The sequence below is a fragment of the Notothenia coriiceps genome, unplaced genomic scaffold (assembly GCF_000735185.1).
Source record: "Notothenia coriiceps isolate Sejong01 unplaced genomic scaffold, NC01 NC01_scaffold00031180, whole genome shotgun sequence".
Classification (NCBI taxonomy): Eukaryota; Metazoa; Chordata; class Actinopteri; order Perciformes; family Nototheniidae; genus Notothenia; species Notothenia coriiceps.
The window spans coordinates 43975-63482 of NW_011363881.1; the positions used below are offsets into that span (position 1 = coordinate 43975).

The following is a 19508-nucleotide window of genomic DNA, read 5'->3' on the forward strand; positions in this document are numbered from 1 at the left end:
ATTGTCAAAGCATTTCATGTATTCATTGCTATCGGGATGTTAAGAGCATTCCATGGAATATAACAAAAAGTGTTTCTGAAGTGAATTACCTATCCTACCTTTTAAGTACTACAATCACTGTATATTTATGATCATCAGTAAGCTTGTCTTTCTTTTTTCTATTTCTTTGAAGCAATGTAGTATGTTTAAAGCACACTAAAGTTGTAACTGCCCTACCTCTCGTCTCAGTTCCCTGTAAGCCGAGACTGATCCAGGCAGTGATGGACTGCTTCATGCGGACGGCCACGGTGATGTGGTACCCGGCCGATGGAGCTCTGTCATACACGGTCATGGCCTCCACCGTGTCAGGCCACAAAGTGAACTGTGAGACCAACACCACCAGCTGTGTGCTGGAAGGGCTGCTGTGTGGCAACAGCTACTCTGTGTCTGTGACGGCTTTGGGATGGTCCTGCTCCAGCATCGCTCACATGCCAGGACAGCTGGTCACTGGTGAGCGACAGCACCTCACAAAGCTACATGCCTAAAGTCCATCCACTTTTAAATATTGTCAAACATAATAAACAAGGTATTCTCAGGTTCCTACAAAAAGTATGGAATTGTATTTTAGTTTCTCCAGGTCTGTACAGTATTCATAAGAGAAAAGAGTGTACAATATAAATGTATTCCAATATTTGATTTTACATGACACAGAATTGCAGCTAAAATAAAATGATATGCGTTGACCTCGTATGGGACGTTTTAATGTGCTACAGTACCTAGTGACAATCTTCTGGCAATTATTTGCCTGCATAATAGCATAGGCTACAGTTTATAGTCAGAATGTCACATACATGTCAGTTATATACATAAACACCCAGCTACAGTATGTGTACTAAGATATGACATATGGTCCTAAAAATATACAAAGAAGAATAGAAATGTAGGGACTTTGAAATGGAAAGTGTGTAGGTAGTAATTTTTACTCATGAACACCTTCTCTCTCCCAGAGCCGTGCATCCCTGAGCAGATCACCACTGAGTACAGCCTTGCCATCGGCCAGGTGCTGTGGGACATGACCGCTGGGGCTGATTACTACACAGTGGAAGGGGTGACAGATCAGGGCCAGATGGTCTCCTGCGTCACCAACGACACTTACTGTGCCTTGTACAACTTTGACTGTGGCCAGATGTACAATATAAACGTCACAGCAAACAATCAGGTCTGCCAAGGCACGTCAATCTCGACCGAACCCGCTTCAATAACAACGGGTAAGAAAACACGTTGATGAGTATTTGCATTTTCAAGGTTCTTAACGGAGTGAGATCTCTCTTTGATAGTCTGCACTGATAGTGTCAGTATGAGTGTTAGGATCTAGGACCTTAAAATTATCTTTAACAAATTCGTTTTTGACAGGAAGTTCAATTAACAACTGTTTTGCAGTCAATTTTCATGTAAACATGCCCAACTTTTTGTTATTCCAACTATTCAATTCTGATGGTTTGCTGCTTTTTTTACTTACTATCACTAGGTTTTGGGGTGTTTGTCAAACTAAACAAGACCTTCTGAGAGCTTAACTTTACTGAATTAACTGAATTCAATGAGGAATTAATCAGCAGCATAACCATGAAGGAAAGAAAAAGTAAATGTGTCACTTTTGGCACATTTTAATATCTTTTGATATTTCCAATTTTTATTTATTTATGTAGTACAGATGAAAAATTGTATCCGCATCCTTTAACTTGTTCTCTCTCCTTTTTTTTCCATCAGAGCCTTGCCCACCCCAAAACGTGCAGACCACTGTGCAGTGTCAGAGCGACCTGGGGGTCGTGTCGTGGGAATTCAGCTTTGGGGTGTTGGGTTACGAGGTCAGCCTGGCCGGACGCGACGGCCACTCTCTGTCCTGCTCCACCAACGAAACTTTCTGTACAGTGGAAGGCCTCCACTGTGGAGTCGTCTACTACACTAATGTCATCGCCATGGGAGAGACGATCAACAGTGACGAGTCCACTACTGTCCTGCTGGTCTCAGGTATGCTGCTGTCAAACACTGGCTTCATTATAGTAATATATTACACAATGGAATATACTATATTATATGGAGTACTCTTTGCCCTTGCTGACTGCTGTGAATCTGATCCAGTATTTCAAGTGAAAACATTAGAGGATAATAATTATACATCTGTTAAAAAAAATTCAAACAGTCTCTTAAATGTCTCTCAGGTAGAAAAGTAACAACATTTGGTTTGGAAACACTCACATGGCAATATTTTATATACAAAATAAAAACCTCTTCATGGCTCGAATCACCAACTGGGTAAAGATAAGAGGCCTGTGCTTGGTAACTGAGCACTATTTTCAAAATGAAATGTCTTCTGTTGATTCTCTGAAGACTAACACTGTAAAACAATATTTTGATGACTGTTTTTTTTCTCCTTGTACAAGTTTTTGAGATAATCCTGATTTAAAGACGAAAGTAATGTGCCAAGGAATGTACTTCAGAGCATGCAAATGTTGGAAACACGGAAATATAGCATCCAACAATACAAACAACAATAATAAACATTTAAATTGCATATGTTTTGCAGTAGTAAATGCATTAAATTCATCTTTGTATCCTTAAGAATGCACCGAATATAATATACATATAACTGTCCTTTGTTAGAGAGAGAAAACCTCCTCAGGGTTGATTCGTTTCTATGTTTATTGATAGTGGGCATTCCTAAATGACATACACGGCTTCCCAAAAGATTTGAAAATATGCAAAAAACGAAAATGGCAGTAAGCAGGCCCCAAACAAAATCCTTGCATTTATTATGAAGTAATTGGATGGTGTTAACATAAGCGCATCATTTGCAGTTGATGTAGGCCTACTAGATTTTGTGTGAAGATCAATGCAGTGTGATCAATGACATTGAACCCATATCCTGTTTGTCTTTCCGTCCCTTCTGTGTCCAGCTCCCTGTGCAGCTGAAAATGTCGAAGCTAATTTGGATTGCGACAACAACACAGCCGAAGTCTCCTGGAGCTCAGCCAACGGAGCAGACTCTTACACTGTGAACGCCGTAGAAGGTGAAGGCCGCGTAGCTTCATGTGAGACCGATGAGCTACAGTGTGTTCTAACTGATCTGCACTGTGGTCACACGTATAACATCAGCCTCACATCAAACAGCGACCACTGCCAGACTGAGACAACAAATATTGTCACCTTAATCACAAGTGAGTTGAGAAACATCTAATCTCTACGTAGCTGGAGTTGAGTGAATTGATCTCTGATATTAACTCGACATGTTGTGCAGGACCCTGTAAACCGCTGCATGTTGCAGTAGACCAGCAGTGTGGGAACAGCACGGCCAACATGTTCTGGGAGGAAGGCAAAGGAGTGGAGCTCTACCTGGCTAATGCCACCTGCAGCATGGGAATGACCATGCAGTGCAACTCCACCAACTCCACCTGCAGATTCTACAACTTGCACTGCGGAGACACATTCACATTCTCTGTGGCTGCGTACACTCACATGTGCTACAGTGACATCAGCAGCACTGTGGAGATCCAGACAGGTAGAGCTCATTATTCTCAAATAATTAAATAGTTAGGTTGTCCACAGATGGATTCAGGGATTGGGTTGGGAGACGAAGATTGTCCACCCTCATCACAGTTAGAAAAAGTGTCCTCTTAGTTGCTTTCCAAAAAGTTTCTCTCTACTCTATTTATTTTCTATTTATTTTTGCATACATGCAACAGTCCAAGAAAGAAAAATGGATTTAGGTGTCTAATTTCGGCAGTATTTAATTAAAACTGTCGAACCATTTTGTCTCCTACATTTCTGTCCGTCACCCACTTTTATAAAGACACCCAGACAATTCATCTTAGGTTTTTGTAATTGATAAAGAAAATGTTGTTCTCCAGAACCCTGCCAGCCGACTGGCCTGACAGTCAGTGGGTCATGTGACAACGATACGGTGGTGTTGGATTGGTCGGCGGCTAAAGGTACGTCAGGCTACGTGGTCACCGCCACAGGAGACATGGGATACACCTCTTCTTTCCAAACCAACGAGACAACGGTGGAGGCTGAGCTGCCGTGCGGACAATCATTCACCTTCACTGTAAAAGCTCAGGGTGACCGATGTGACAGCGCTGTGAGCCTGCCTCAAGAGTTCCAGACAGGTATGAGTCTCTTTTATATTTTTGATAATGTGGTGTACAATATATTCATATAAAAATGATGACGCAACAATACATCTTCTTCTCAGCTCCCTGTGTGCCCGTGCATGTCCAGAGCTTCACATCGTGTGAGGACAGCCTGGGCTCAGTTAGTTGGGCTGAGAGCGATGGGGCGGACTCTTATTTGGCCATCGCAGTTGGACAGGAAGGCCACACCCACATGTGCACCACAAACACCACCAGCTGCACCTGGGACGACCTGCACTGTGGGGACCTTTACACCGTCCACATCATCGCCAACGACTACATGTGCAGCAGCATGCCGAGCAACAGCACAACATTACGAATGAGTAAACAAGCTTTTGTACTGTGCACAACTAGAAGAAAGAAAAAAACTGTCCTTAAATGTGAAGTCAAGGATTTTTTGTTAACAGGGTGTGTTAAATGCCAGAATTAACATAAGCAACATTTAAAAAAACGACAGACTGGAAAGATATATTTGAAATGAACGTAGAAAATTAAAAAGTTAAATACAATTGAGTAAAACCTGCTTTAAGTGAGGCTCTGAAATAATCTTCAGCTAAAAAGCACATGCATCACCAAAACATCTGAAACAATAACAAAAATATTTTTTACTCCTAGCTTTTCTAAATGATGATTTGTGTTCTGTTTTCTGTGTTTTATATAATTACAATTTATTGGCAGGGTTTTAAATGTTTGTAAGAAAAATCAAGACTTCAGATTAATCTCCTTGGTCTCAGTGAAATTGTAACGTGTTTAAAATTATGTTTGACCAAATTACTATAATTTATTATATTAGTCAAGATACTAATCAGCAGATCAATGTAGAATGATAATAGTGTTTTTTTTCTTTGCAGCCTTAATCACAGCTAAACTTTTGTCTTCTGCTTTTAGCGCCGTGTATTCCTCAGAATTTGACAACCTTTCTGGACTGCACTACGAAGGTGAATATTTTACAATCACAAGCAATTTCTCTCAATGTTCATCTCTAGTAAAATTGTAAACTTTTCTGTCTACATTTCTGCACTTCTGAAAGTGTTTGAATATATAAACTGAAAATGACTGATGATACTAACTAACTATAATAACTATATTATTATCTGTTTGTAAGGTGGGATCGCTGACCTGGAATGCCAGTGACACTGCTGAGTTTTACATCGTGACGGCAGAGTCCAACAGTGGCCACAAAGTGCAGCTCAGCACCACCGACACCTGGACCTTCATTTCTGAGTTTGAGTGCGGCCAAGAGTACTTCCTGTCTGTTCAGGCGGCAGACTCTGTGTGCACAAGCCGACCAAGTCAGCCATCAACACTTGAGTCAGGTAGATTACTATTTTCTAGCATAAAGTTACACTCTATTTTATATCTGTAGCAGTATTTTATTGAACATTTTAATGACTAATATGACTCATATTTTCCTTATACTGTATGCTGTTATCTAGTTTGTTATTGATTATTAGCTTTAAAACGTGTTGTTTTCTGTTCTCCCCTTAGTGCCCTGCCCGCCCATTGGTGTCTCCAGCTTCATGAACTGCGGTTCTAACATCGCTGTAGTGTCTTGGACCGCCTCGGCTGGGGCAAAGTATTACACCGCCACGGTGACGCAGGAAGACGGCCAATCAATGAGCTGCTGGTCTGACGGCGAGCAGTGTGGCATGCCAAATGTCCAGTGTGGACAGAACTACACTGTAATGGTCGTCGCCTCCAACGAGGAGTGTAACTCTGACCCCAGTGAGGCCGACACACTGCAGTCAGGTGAGACAATTTTATCCTCTTCTTTTATGCCTTTTTTATTCAGCAAACAGAAGGTCTGTAAATACTATTGGTCAAGTTTATTTTATGTGCCTTTAAGGATATTTAATGTTTAATTGTATTCAAAACGCTCTCAACTGTAGTTGTTTTCTATTGCCCATGCATGTGATATCAGACATCTTTAAAATTAGGCTTCTTTAGATGATCTCAAATGTTTTGTATCTCTGTGACTAGATAATGAAACGTACCCCATTCTCCTCCCCCTGCCTTTTCCAGTGCCGTGTGTTCCTACTGACGTGGAGGTGACGATAGACTGCTCCAAAAATCAGGCTCTCGTTGACTGGAGTGCCAGCGAAGGGGCTCTGTCCTACAAAGTGACAGCTGAGAGCGTACAGGGAGCCTTGTCCTCCTCCTGCATCAGCACAAACCTGACCTGCACCCTCACCAACCTGACCTGCGGGCACACATACTCCGTCCAGGTGGTGGCTGAGGATGATATTTGCTCAAGTTTACCCAGCCCAGATATAGACTTTGAATCAGGTAAACAAATGAATGGGCATGGATCACCTTTGGATGTTTACTTTTGAATCTGTTAAAGTGTTACTTCAGCCCTCCATTTCTTCCCTCCCTCTCTCAGTTCCCTGCACGCCCAGTATTGGCTCCGTGGCTCTGGACTGCTTCACGAATTCGGCCCTTTTGAGCTGGACTTACGCTGAAGGCGCCCTGGACTACACTGCGACAGCCCAATGCCCTGATGGCCAAGTTTCCACCTGCCACTCCAACTACACCAACTGCGAGTTGAAGGGCCTGCAGTGTGGTCAGACTTATGATGTCACCACTGTGGCTTCAAATGAGAATTGCAGCAGCCCTCCAAGTGCCTTGAAACAGGTTGAGTCAGGTGAGCTCTCATATTAATGACACAAAATGTTTAGACCATCCTTTCCACTGATATGGATGTGGTCTGAGACATAACTGACTTACTAATTGACAATTCAGCCAGGAGAGGTCAGCCAGATAAAGATTTCCAGGTTGCTGTTAAGTTACTACAGAATATAATGTCTGTTAAATCAATAAATCTGACTATTCCTTCTCTCCCTTTCCTTCTCCAGTGCCTTGTCCTCCTGAGGATGTTGTGCCTGTCCTGAACTGCTCCACCAACACAGCCCATGTGTCGTGGCAGGCCAGCAAAGGGGCTGATTTCTATATTGTCCAAGCCTTCGGCATGGAAGAACATGAATCTGTTTGTGAGACAGAGACACAGTCGTGCGTCCTACCAGAGTTCATGTGTGACTTCACCTACAACATCAGCGTGATTGCTGCCAACAGCATCTGCAATGTCTCAAAGAGTGACGTCTCACATCTGCAAGCAGGTGAGGAGGATTTAAGAGATTTAACACATTGAGGCCTTGGAGCAGGATAGGAGAAAAGTGAATATATCTAATTGTATTCTATATACAGTACCCATCATAAAAACGGAAAGAAAGAAACACGTAGATCTTATGGTTCTGTATTCCATAAGGCTGAAACTAATTTAGGCAAAAACGAATTCTTGGCAGGACTGATATTGCTAACAAAAGATGATTATTGCACCTTTTCTGATCCTGAATCAAATAAAAATGAATGTTTCTGTGCCTGTGCAGTGCCCTGTGTACCGCAGAAGGTGGAGGCCTGGTTGAATTGTGAGTCTGGCGCTGTGGCCGTCTCCTGGGAGCCTTCTAAAGGAGCAACATCATACACCACAATTGCCCAGGGCAACGGGGGCTACGAGTCAACGTGCAACAGCAGCACGACAACGTGCGTGTTCGATGACCTGCTGTGCGGCCTCAACTACTCAATCACTGTCAGCGCTTCAGATGATACATGTAGCAGTGCTAAAAGCTCTCCGTTGGTGATCAACACAGGTAGAATACCGTTAATAATGAATGTTGTATTAAACCTCTTTTTATACATGTCTATGTTCATACTTGTCTGTGTGTGTGTGTGTGTGTGTGTGTGTGTGTGTAGTGCGGTGCATACCACAGAATGTGAAAGCAGAGATGGTGTGCAGTAATGACACAGGTGTGGTGTCGTGGGAAGAAGGAGAGGAAGTGTCCTCCTACATGGTGCGAGCTTTTGGGCCCGATGGTGACAAAATTAATTGTAACAGCACAACAACCAGTTGCCAGCTACCCAACATGCATTGCGGCCAGCTGTACAACCTCACGGTGACAGCTGAGGATGGACAGTGTGACAACAGCAACGCCTACCTCGGCCTGCAGTCAGGTAAGATTATCAGTAGGGTAAGTGGCATTTTCTATGCCTATAGATTTGAGTGAAACTGTTTTTTATTGGTTGTCTGACACTGTAAGTTACATTTAAACACTTTTATTATCTATTTTTAACTAACCATAGATAGTTAACAGTTTAATAGGATTGTTTTGGGATAATGTTGCTGTTAGTAGTAATGTAAGGTCAGTCTCAGATAATAATACATTTGGTATGAGATAACGTACTGTAATATAACAGGAAAACATGTGACAGGGCAGCCTAGAGATGAAGATGTTTCATAGACCTGTCCTTTCGGGACCTGGTTAAACACCAGTTGGTAGAATAAACGTTTTTTATTGGTAAACTTAGAGCTAAACATGTGTGGCCACCAATGTTCCCCTTTTTGCAGTTAGTGGACTTAATGGTGTGTTAAACTTGCTTTGGAGTAATAAGTATGCAACACTACAGTCAGATGAGAATGATCTGTTATTTATATCTCTTTTCCTCAGGCTTTTCTCAGGAAGAACCATTTAGTGTTTGATATTTGCTTGATTAGACAGAACATTCCAATGTTTAGAAAATATTAGTTATAAAGGAACTATATCGCCTCACTACTCTTTTTTTCTCTCTCCTAGTACCTTGCAGTCCGACCAACGTCAAGGCTTCCCTACTCTGCGACTCAAACTCTGCTGCAGCGACATGGGAGCGAGCCAGTGGAGCACTCACCTATCGTGCAGTGGGCGTGACAGAAGATGGCAGCCATCAGGCTGAATGTAACAACACCATGACCTTCTGTGACCTGAGCGATCTGCAGTGTGGACAGACCTACAACGTGAGCGTGTACGCCCAGGATGAGTCCTGCTCCAGTGTGGAAAGCAACAAGGCTTACGTACGAACAGGTATTGTTAACATCTTGTGAAGGCTTGTTGTGACTTTATACAAATAGTAAGAGTATTATGTATTGTTTTTTTAATCTTTGCCTCTCCCTGCCTCCCCCCTTTTGTTTTCCTTTCAGCCAATTGTCCACCCCAGAATGTGGTCGTTGATTCACAATGTGAAGAAGGCACCATCGTTGTATCTTGGTCCCCCAACACAGACGCCCAGTACTTCCATGTGGCGGCAGTGAGCAACACAAGAGCGAGACTGTACTGTAACTCCAGCGGCACTGCCTGCACCATAAAGGATCTACCATGTGGACAGAGATACAACGTGACGGTGCTGTCTGTGAGGGATGGCTGTGAGAGTAAGCCCAGTGCTGTGGTAGAGACTTCCTCAGGTAAACCTCAAGCAGAAACCCACTTTTTTGTCAATTCAATGCAATTTATTAGCACAATTGTCAGGATTTAGGACTGAGAGTAGGAAAAAATTGCCAAAATAGGCGTTGTCAAGATTTTCCACAAGGGGGAGTAGCTGCCCAGTTATTTTCAGACCAAAACCAAGGCTTTAAATCCTGCGCCATCTGACGAAAAGTAATATATGGGTTCTACAAATTAAACGCATGCAGCAACTGAAAAGCAATAAGTGTTACAACTACCTTTCTTGAGACCAATGCTCAAGATATTTAGAATAAATATTGGCCGAGAACCAGCGATGGGATTACAAACGAAATGATCAGTCCTTTATAGATGGTGGATATCCACATGAACTACAGCTGCTGTTGTTATTTTGAATGCCTGTATATGATACACGTTATCCGCAGATGTGAAGTGTGAAGGTGTAACGTTCTGATTTCCCTCCACAGCTCCATGTGTGCCCAGGAACATTGAGGGCCGACTGGACTGTGTATCCAACAATGCCTGGGTGACGTGGGACGCCTCAGAAGGAGCCCTCAGCTACTCTGTACTGGCCACGGGGGTCGGAGGTCACAACTCCAGCTGCACTTCCACCAGCTCTCCTTGTGCTGTCCCTGATCTTGAATGTGGGATACTTTACACCATCCACGTCACTGCCGTCAACAAACACTGCCGCAGCAATCACAGCGCCACCTTTGAGCTTGAGACAGGTATTCAACATGATTCTCTTCTCTCAAAATAACAATTCAAAGTGCTGGCGTGTTGTCTTTAAAACTCTTCTAGAAAGTAATCAAGTAAACATTGTATCGTATTAATATATTATCAAACACACTCTTAATGTTGTCTGGGACATAACTGTTACACTGACATCATGGGTCAGTGGTTCCCACCCTTTTAATATTTTCAATAGCTTCCATGTCATGTGAGTCCATATCAATGCAGCATAATATGATAATAAAGTTCTGGACTATTTCATCAAAACAATGCATTAAAACACTAAACACAACTTGTCCTTTGACACAACACATAGTCATTTGAGCCATTGTTTGTTGATAATATTGATGAGAGCAGCTTCAATTCAAATGTTTCCAGTATTCGAGTTATGGCAGATAGTTTCGGTTTTATTTGTGAAATGAATAGTGTTAGATTGGCAGGTGAGAACAGCATGTTGTGGGGGAGTGAATAGTTTAATGGAAGAGTTGATAATTAGGAGTTAGGATTCCTTTACAATGAGTAGTGTTCCCCCCACTTTACAGCTTGTTGATCAAGCAGAGATGTTCCCTTCTAAAACCACAGATTGTTTAATTGAATAGTTGTCTGCAATAAAACTGTTATATAAAATAATAATTTTTGAAGGAGAACAAGGTTTTTTTCTTCACTTTTCTATCCCTCGAATCATTGTGTAACCTTTCAAATTAATGTTATGACCCATTGGAGGGGTGGTGGCCCCTACTGTATGTTGAAAGCAGATTGATTGTTTGAACTGATCATCTGCAATATAGTTTTTAATTTTAATTGGAGCTTTATAATATATTATCTTATCAAATGCACATCTGCTTACTCAAAGTGAAAAGAATAATCAGTGATATCGAAAGGAATATAAAAGTACGTGATGGTTTTAAAGGGCTTATGAAGGACTAATGCTATAACTCATAAAGGCTTATAACATGGTGCCATTTCTGAAGGTTATGAAAGAACAAGAAATTAGGAGAATACAAGGCTTAACTGTTCTAAAATGTACTTGACTCTGACTTATTTTATTGAGTATTTCATACAGCTTTTGTTTGAATCTTCACGCTATCCTTTTTCTTATGCGTCCTGTCCCATAGGTCCTTGTGCTCTCTCATCTATAAGCGCAGGGACAGAATGCAACAGTAGCACGATCCTGGTTGAATGGGCAAAGATGGACGACACACCCCTCTACCTGGTGACCGCTGAGGGCCACGACCAAACCCTAATTTCCTGCAACAGCTCCTCCAACTCCTGTGTACTGCCGGATATCCACTGTGGCATGCATTATAGCATCATAGTATCAGCTTCTTCTGATAAATGCAGCAGCCTCAGAAGCCCTCCAAAGAAGATCAAAACTGGTAATTAATTCGCCTGTATATCTAGAACTAGCATTTCTCTTAGTCCTGGGTCAATTACTCCTGGTTGTGTTTATCCTGTTTATTCAACCACATCCTGTTTTTATTCAGAAAAGTTTTATTTAAATAGAAGGACGAAAGACGTTTTAGTTTTATATTAGTCAAACATATTTCACATATAATTGTATTTCCCTTATTATTATTATTATTATTATTATTATTATTATTATTATTATCATAAATACAGATACTCTTCTTATTTGGGTCCTCCTGACTTGGCTCATTGGTGATTTGTATTATGCACAAATATTAAACTACCGAAACACCGACCACACGACAGACAGAAACAGACTTTTTAAATTGAAATAAAGTAAGAAAAACTCTATTTATTAGAATGGTATGTAAAGTAGTTATATGCAAAACTATTTTACAAGACATGTTTGAGCAGGGCATTTGAAATTGCCTCAAACTATACATAAACTCAATCTAGTCAATATACAGTAATGGATAAATTGTTGGCAATGCAGTGTGTCAAGTTTTTCTAGTTGCCAGGGGTATTGTCATTGCTGTTGTTTCTTTATGATATTTATGTGAAATTAACTATTTTGTGGACATCCGGGAAGAGATAAAGCAGCTTGTAATATAAAAACAAAACAGAACCATAAAATATTTTCTCTGCCCTCCTTAGCGCCCTGTGTCCCGGACAATGTGACAGTGGAAGCATCGTGTGAGGAGAATGGGGCCACAGTGATGTGGGGACCCTCCCCTGTGGCGACGTCGTTCCTCCTGACAGCAACAGGGAGGGGCGGACATGTTGCGAGCTGCGACACCTCAGAGAACAACTGCACCCTGACTCACCTGCACTGTGGACAGCTCTACAACTTAAGCATCACTGCCAGTGGGGACAACTGCACCAGCCAGCCCAGCACCTCAACCTTCAGGACAGGTAGCGACACGATGGGATATTTGTATTTATAGGACATTAAAGTGGTCTATTGAAATCAGACAACAAGACAATTGAAACATCAAAGAGTGGAGGTAAGGAGGATTTTCCGGCAAGACATTTTCTATTATTATACTCCAATATTCATAAGTTATCAATTTTCAGGGTTTGAAAAAAACCTTTTACTATTATTTTGTTACTGTATTCATCAATATAATTAACAATATGTACCATTTAGCTGCTACTTTCTACAGTTTTGTTTCTACTTACTACATTGAATTTTACTGGACTTTACACTTTACTAGTTACCTCTCCTAGTTAGATTTATCCCTCCCTTTCAAATCTTAGCCAACAAGGATGAGTTAACATTATTGCCAAAAAATGTAGAACCTGCAAACCAACTTTTCCTGATCGAATCTCTGATTGGAGTTATTTCCTCTCTGTGGTCGCAGTGCCCTGTGAGCCTTCCGGTCTCGCAGTGGATATGGATTGTGAGGCTAACTCTGCCATGCTGTCTTGGGATGCCAGTGAGGGCGCTGTGGAGTACTTTGCCTGTGCCCAGTCTATGGATGGAGAGGCGTTCTACTGTGAAAACACTGCAGCTTCCTGCACCATCGAAGGCCTGAAATGCGGAGGCGTTTACAATTTCTCTGTTGAAGCTTCAAACGGCGTCTGCAACAGCTCGTTCAGTCCACCTCTGCAGGTGGGAGCAGGTAAAACAAATTGATATTCACAATAATGGGTCAAACTAGTCGATTTACCGTAGTTCATTTTTACACAAATAAACTTAATTGTTGAGTGGTGAATATATCAAAATGAGTCCTAGCAGAAAGTACAGAGAAAAAGTGTATGTCAGGTTTTCAAAGGGATACATTTAACAAGTAGTTGCTCTGAAGAACAAGGGCTAGAAATGTTTTCTTGGCTAATTTAACTGGTAAAATGCTCAACTTATATCTTCCCTCCTTAGCTCCATGCCCTCCAACTGGTGTCAATGTCAGAATACAGAAGATAGACCAAGGTCACTGGGTCATGACGTCATGGGACAGCGTCAACTGTTCTGATGTTGAGTACCAAGCGAAGATAACCGGCCGAATCCAAAACAACCCACAGTCCCTGATGGATGTCTCTTCTTACTGGCTGGCCAGGAAATACTTTGAGTTCCCAATGCCTTGCAGCACCGCTTATAATCTCACTGTACGCTCCAGAAACGCAGCTGCAGTCAGCGGACAATCCAGTGCCTTTAGTGGAGTCACAGGTACTGCTAGACTGAAATTAACCCCAACCATATACAATAGAAGATTAATTGTTTTTTTGAACTTATAAATATTTTTATTAAAAAGAATCTTCCTTTCTCTTTTGAGTTTAGATTTACGTGAAAAAAAGGAAAATAGGTCAACACTATACTCTATAATTTATTTGGAGTATACACACATTAAATACTCTCTTAAAACACACTAACATGTCATTAGATATACTGGAAGTAGTTATTTATGTATTTGTCATAAGTACAAATTTGGAGGCTGATGTATAGCAATTGTGAGAATATAAAACATATCTTCATAAGAGAAGTTTTAATTGTTGACAAATTATTTACATTTTAAAACACTAATTTGTCTTTATGTCAGCTTAAAACTACCGTAGTTATTTTCTGACCATTTATTTATGTTGGTAAACTGCTTATTAATGTGAAATAGGGCTGAAATGAAACATTCAAATTATGATCGATGTTTTAAATGTAACAACAGTCATTATTTTAACTTCATTTCCATTGTGTTCCCAGTCCCCTGTGCTCCGCAGAATGTGCAGTTCACCGGTGACACAGACTCAGCCGAGCTTTCCTGGGATGCGTCAGTGTTTGCCACGAGATACAATGTCTACAATTTGTCAGGGGAAGATCGAGTTGAGCTTTGCAGCACCACCGGGCTCTCCTGTCAGCTGACCAACTTCGATCCTGACGCCACTGGAGTAACAGCCAGCAATGAAGAGGGAGAGAGCATCCTTAACCAAGATATTACAGGTGAGACAAGCAGGGCCAAAACATCAGACTTGAAATATCTGCCTGGGTCTCACAGAAAAAAATAATGAGGTGTCTGTGTTTAATGCATATTCCTCACCTTCCTTAGGTCCAGCAGTAGCTCGCATAAGAAGAGATTTGCAGGACAGTGCAAACTATGCCAGTTTAGACAAAGGTCAGTGTAGTGTTATTACTGTACATCACCTTGAAAAAGTATGTACTATGATCTGTACTATAAAACAACTGGTAATATCTTACCCATCTTTCTCACAGATCTAAAAATCCCGAAAGTGCTGAATGTAAAAGTAAGTGGACTTTCCTTGTATGTGAATTGGACGTCAGTGATGGATGCAACCGAGTACAAAGTTGTGATCGAGGAGCAACAGAAAGACCAGCATGCCAATCAGCAACCTAGAGTGAGAATCGTGCAGGGTAATTTTTACAAAGAGAACGACCTCAAGCCGCGGACCAACTACTGCATCAGGCTAGCAGCCAAAAACACCGTCAACCAAAGTGAATACTCCAAGCCAATCTGTAGAACCACCGGTGTCTCCTCATGAAAAATCACAGATCCACTTAAATGGACACTGGACTCAGCAGAAATATCTTCTTAATTGTTATGGTTGTTTTCTTCACTCTGTAGCATCCTTAACACCATTTTAAAGGTTCAATCTTTAAGAAACTTTAAAAGGAGAATTGTAAAAAAGAAAGTTATTACTACAAAACAATGATTCTGTTTCATCTCAAGAATGCATCACGATCAAACCTATGGCGAAACATTTTAGATTTGAATGCTTATGAATCAATTGTTTTAGTAATAGCATATATACATTTTCATAACTGTGGCTGGTATCCTAGAATAACAAAGTATTGCTGAATATTGTATTTATCAAAAATTGATTTGTTTTTATGATTGACCATTAGATTCTGTGGATGATTGCTAAACTAGAAAAGTAGTTTACAAAATAAACTGGTAATTTATCAAGCAATATTTTTCAAAGCCATTCAGTTATTCTTAATGATGTCCTAGGTATGTGCCTTCTCACTTTGTGAACACTTTTACAGATATTGAGTAAAATAAATCTGTGAAACATTAAAATATCCCTCTGTGTAAACAAAGATGTTTGAAACCTTCCTTTAAAAAAAAAAAAAAATCTAAACTCAATGTGTGTGTGTCTGAATCCATCCAAAGCTAGTGAGCTGAAAAGTTCTTGCAATCTAATAATCCTATTCTTGTCGGAAAATTAGCTGAGATTTTGGCCACTTTGTGATGTCACAATTTTATTTTGGGTTGTGCAACCATTGTAATAATAACCAACCAAGGTAACACCCGCCCAACTTATCACCTGAACCTCCTCGTAGAGCACCTTTCTGTTTTGTTTTTTTAAACCAATCATCTCGAAGAGAACCATGGGGTGTGGCAGTTCATTTGTATTTAAAGCTACAGACACAGAATTAGCACTTTTGAAACAGGGCTGAAACAGAGGGGTTTATGGCATGCTACAATTCATGATCTGTTTGGTATGTCGAGCCAAACACTTCAGAGACATGTTTAGTATTTATCTGAGGCCTCTAATATATTGTTGAGAGAGTATAATAGGGGACCTTTAACTTTGAACGATTAACTCTTCCATTACCATTCACTCCCCCACAAGCTGTGAGCTGTTCTCACTACATCCCTTTTGAACTACCACTTTTCATTATGAATTTCACAAATAAAACCAAAACTATCTGCCATAACTCGAAGATTGGAAACATTTGAATTAAACCTGCTTTCATCAATATTATCTACACACAATGGGTCACAAGGCTATGTGTTGTGTCAAAGAACAAGTTGTATTTAGTGTTTTGAATGCATTGTTTTAATGAAACAGTCCATAACTTTACTGTTTTGTATAAAATAGAAGGTGGACTACAATCCAACAATATACTACTTGTCCAGTGTAGTAATACAATGCTGCATGATTTGGAGTCACATGGAGCCTATTGAAAAAATTGCTGAATTTTAATTAAAGTATTCATTAAAAAATGTTTAAAAGAGGGCAAAAACCCAATAAAAAGAAAAGTGTCCAACTCGTGAAATGTATTCATACCCAATGCTGCATTAATTTGGAACATAATTGTGTTAAGGCCAAGCAGAATGTGTACATGTATGGATAAGGTAAGTCAATAGATAAGCAAAAAAAACAAAACAACCACAATAAATAACATAAGTCGTCCTTAGGATATTTCAAACTTAATATCTGGAAAGGTTTGGAGCACTTGTATTAGAAATTGAGTGCATAATAAAACATGGTTGAGCTGAAACAAAATCAAATAATCTCCAGTCCTGAGAGTACTAGTTTTGAAGGCTACTGACCTTTAATATAAGAAATCAGAATCAGAAACAGGTTTATTGCCAGGTAGGTTCGCACATACTAGGAATTTGACTTGATGTCGTGCATACGTAAAAGGGTCATTCCAGAATTGTAGGACATTTCATGTCCCCCATATAAAAAAATCTAATAATCTATGCCCAAAAAGCTAAAATATGCACTTGTGTTAAACATACTTGTCTTGAGACAACATGTATATAAAGTTGTAGAAAAAGTGGTTTCAAAATATTATTTAAATGATCAAATAGCTCTCGAACACCCCCTAAAATGGCATTTTTCTCTTGTTCCAGCTTCTTGGTGACCAACTTGCATGTCAAATATAAAAATTTAGAATAGGGATTTGATTTACTTTTTTTGGTATTATTCTATTGATATATTTCTCTTGTAATGGTAAAATCAATTTGCTAAATCATAAACATATTTTAAATAACAGTAATTTTGCACAGAAGGTGTGTCCCTCAACATGCATTCAACCCTGTTACCCAAACCTTTTTAGATTGGCAGAGGAAGTGAACAAACTGTAAGTCAGATGACGCAGTGGAAAGGACATCAGCAAGCCATGTAGTGCCATGGGTAGACCAAAACGAAGTCCTCCTTGATTTTTCATATTTTTACAATCTTTTCAGTCTTAAAAGAGTGTGGCACTCTGACCCACTCAACCCTGTTACTCTATATTATCAGAATAAAGCATATTAATTTCAAAGTTATCTTTCTTTCATTAGATATCCAAGTTTGTCCTTGCCTTGAAAGTAGCATTAAATGCTACATCTAGCAATAATTCCTGAGGTTAAAGCTCAAATTAGCATTGATTTTCAACCCTGTTACTTTCAACCCTGTTACTATTCTTCATTGGAAAATATACATGTGATGCATTAGCTGGGCAAATCACTTTTTTTTTATGGTTTATTATCTGTTTTTCCTAAATACATAAAAGAAAATTATAAAATAAAAGGTTATTTTTTCAAAAAACAGATAATAAACCATAAAAAAAAAGTGATTTGCCCAGCTAATGCATCNACGGTTTCGCCGCTGCGAGGCTCCACTAGTACTCATCAAATAACTGTGCATGGGGCCTCAAATTAGCCCCTGGCCCTAGTTATTCTTGAAAATACTTCATCTTCAATACCTTTTTGGGCCGTAAATCAATATACTTATGTTATTATAATGTAATTTTAAGTTTGCACATCTTTATTTATAATTTTTTCAAAATGTACATCTCTTCAGTTCAATCCCTGAACGCATACTTTCCACCTGAGTGGACATATAAAAATCTCTTTGAAAAAACTAGATTTTAAAAAAAAAATAATTCAAATCTTGTTTTTCATGCCCCAAGAGCAATAATAACACTTGGTAAAAAAACTCCTGACTGAGGCTTTAATAATTCATGCATGAAAGGGCTAGCTATATTTTATTACCGTGTAAAAGATTTTTTGTTTTATAGGCTATTATATTCGTGTTTTTTATATTTTGGGTCATTACAGAATTGGAGGACAATTTAGACACCAATCTTTTTGAAAAAATAACCTTTTATTTTATAATTTTCTTTTATGTATTTAGGAAAAACAGATAATAAACCATCAAAAAAAAGTGATTTGCCCAGCTAATGCATCACATGTATATTTTCCAATGAAGAATTACCCGTTACTCTAATTATAGTAACAGGGTTGAAAGTAACAGGGTTGAAAATCAATGCTAATTTGAGCTTTAACCTCAGCCCTGTTACTATAATTAGAGTAACGGGTAATTCTTCATTGGAAAATATACNGTTATGAGAAAACCGTGTTTCAAGGCGAGCATTGTGTTGCCATGGCAACGGCATTTGAAGAAATCTCAAAACTGTCCCGTAGATGTCTTCACGGCTGGACTGTTTGCACACTGCTATCTGAAGTCTGCTGCTCTGAGCATGTCAGTTGGAGTGATGACATCATCGTGTTCCATTGCACAGGTGTTTATAGTTGGGTGCCTAGACTTCAAAGGCTTCATTGTTCTGAATGAGAGATGAACCTCTTACATGTGAACGTTTTGTGGAAGAACGATAACAGATATCTGTGAAATTTCAAAACGTGAAGCATGTCAAGGAAGTTGAGTGTCTGAAGCGTAATGTTTGTGTACTTTCTGGCTAATAATGTGGCCTTTTTGGCAGTTTAACTAAAAGTGTGCGGCTGCTGCTGTGAGGTAATATCTGCCTGAAATTACATTGGGCTTTAATGGAGACATGTTGAACGTTTTTTTTACTTCATGCCCTCAAGAGGCACTTTGTTTAATTATGTTTTGCTTAATTATTTGTAATTTTTCAAGCTACGAGATGTTTTCCTACGTTTATCATGAAAAATGATGTCTCAAGAATGTAGGGTTTGGTAATTATGGCGGTTTTAAAAAAAATATATCAAGGCACATTTCAAGATTTCTAGCTGTGACATCACACACTCTAGTTAATGTTAAAATGTGAAGAAAACCTCTAAAACAAGGTCTGAACAATGTTCAATATCTCTAAAAGTAAGAATCATATTTAAAAGTTGTTTTACACGAATAATGTCAGAAAGATGTGTAACATTTTAAAGTTGGAATGAGGTTTCTGAGTGAAAGTATGAATGAACAGTTAGCAGTTGAAGTCGCATGAAGATTTGTTGAAGGTGAA

General features: G+C 39.7%; 1 protein-coding gene across 1 annotated transcript; it reads left to right on the forward strand.

Annotated features, from left to right (window-relative positions):
- Nucleotides 1-230: 230 nt before the first annotated feature.
- Nucleotides 231-15654, forward strand: LOC104959866 (receptor-type tyrosine-protein phosphatase beta-like). The gene is made up of 25 exons (XM_010787780.1): nt 231-489; nt 987-1247; nt 1747-2007; nt 2934-3194; nt 3275-3535; nt 3885-4142; nt 4229-4489; nt 5055-5104; nt 5272-5482; nt 5655-5915; nt 6189-6452; nt 6550-6810; nt 7022-7282; nt 7553-7813; nt 7917-8174; nt 8795-9058; nt 9175-9435; nt 9901-10161; nt 11281-11541; nt 12227-12484; nt 12934-13194; nt 13449-13736; nt 14262-14498; nt 14605-14670; nt 14769-15654. Exons 1-25 carry the CDS (start codon nt 261-263, stop codon nt 15053-15055), a joined length of 6063 nt encoding a protein of 2020 aa, XP_010786082.1. The 5' UTR covers nt 231-260; the 3' UTR covers nt 15056-15654.
- The last annotated feature ends 3854 nt before the right edge of the window (nt 15655-19508 follow it).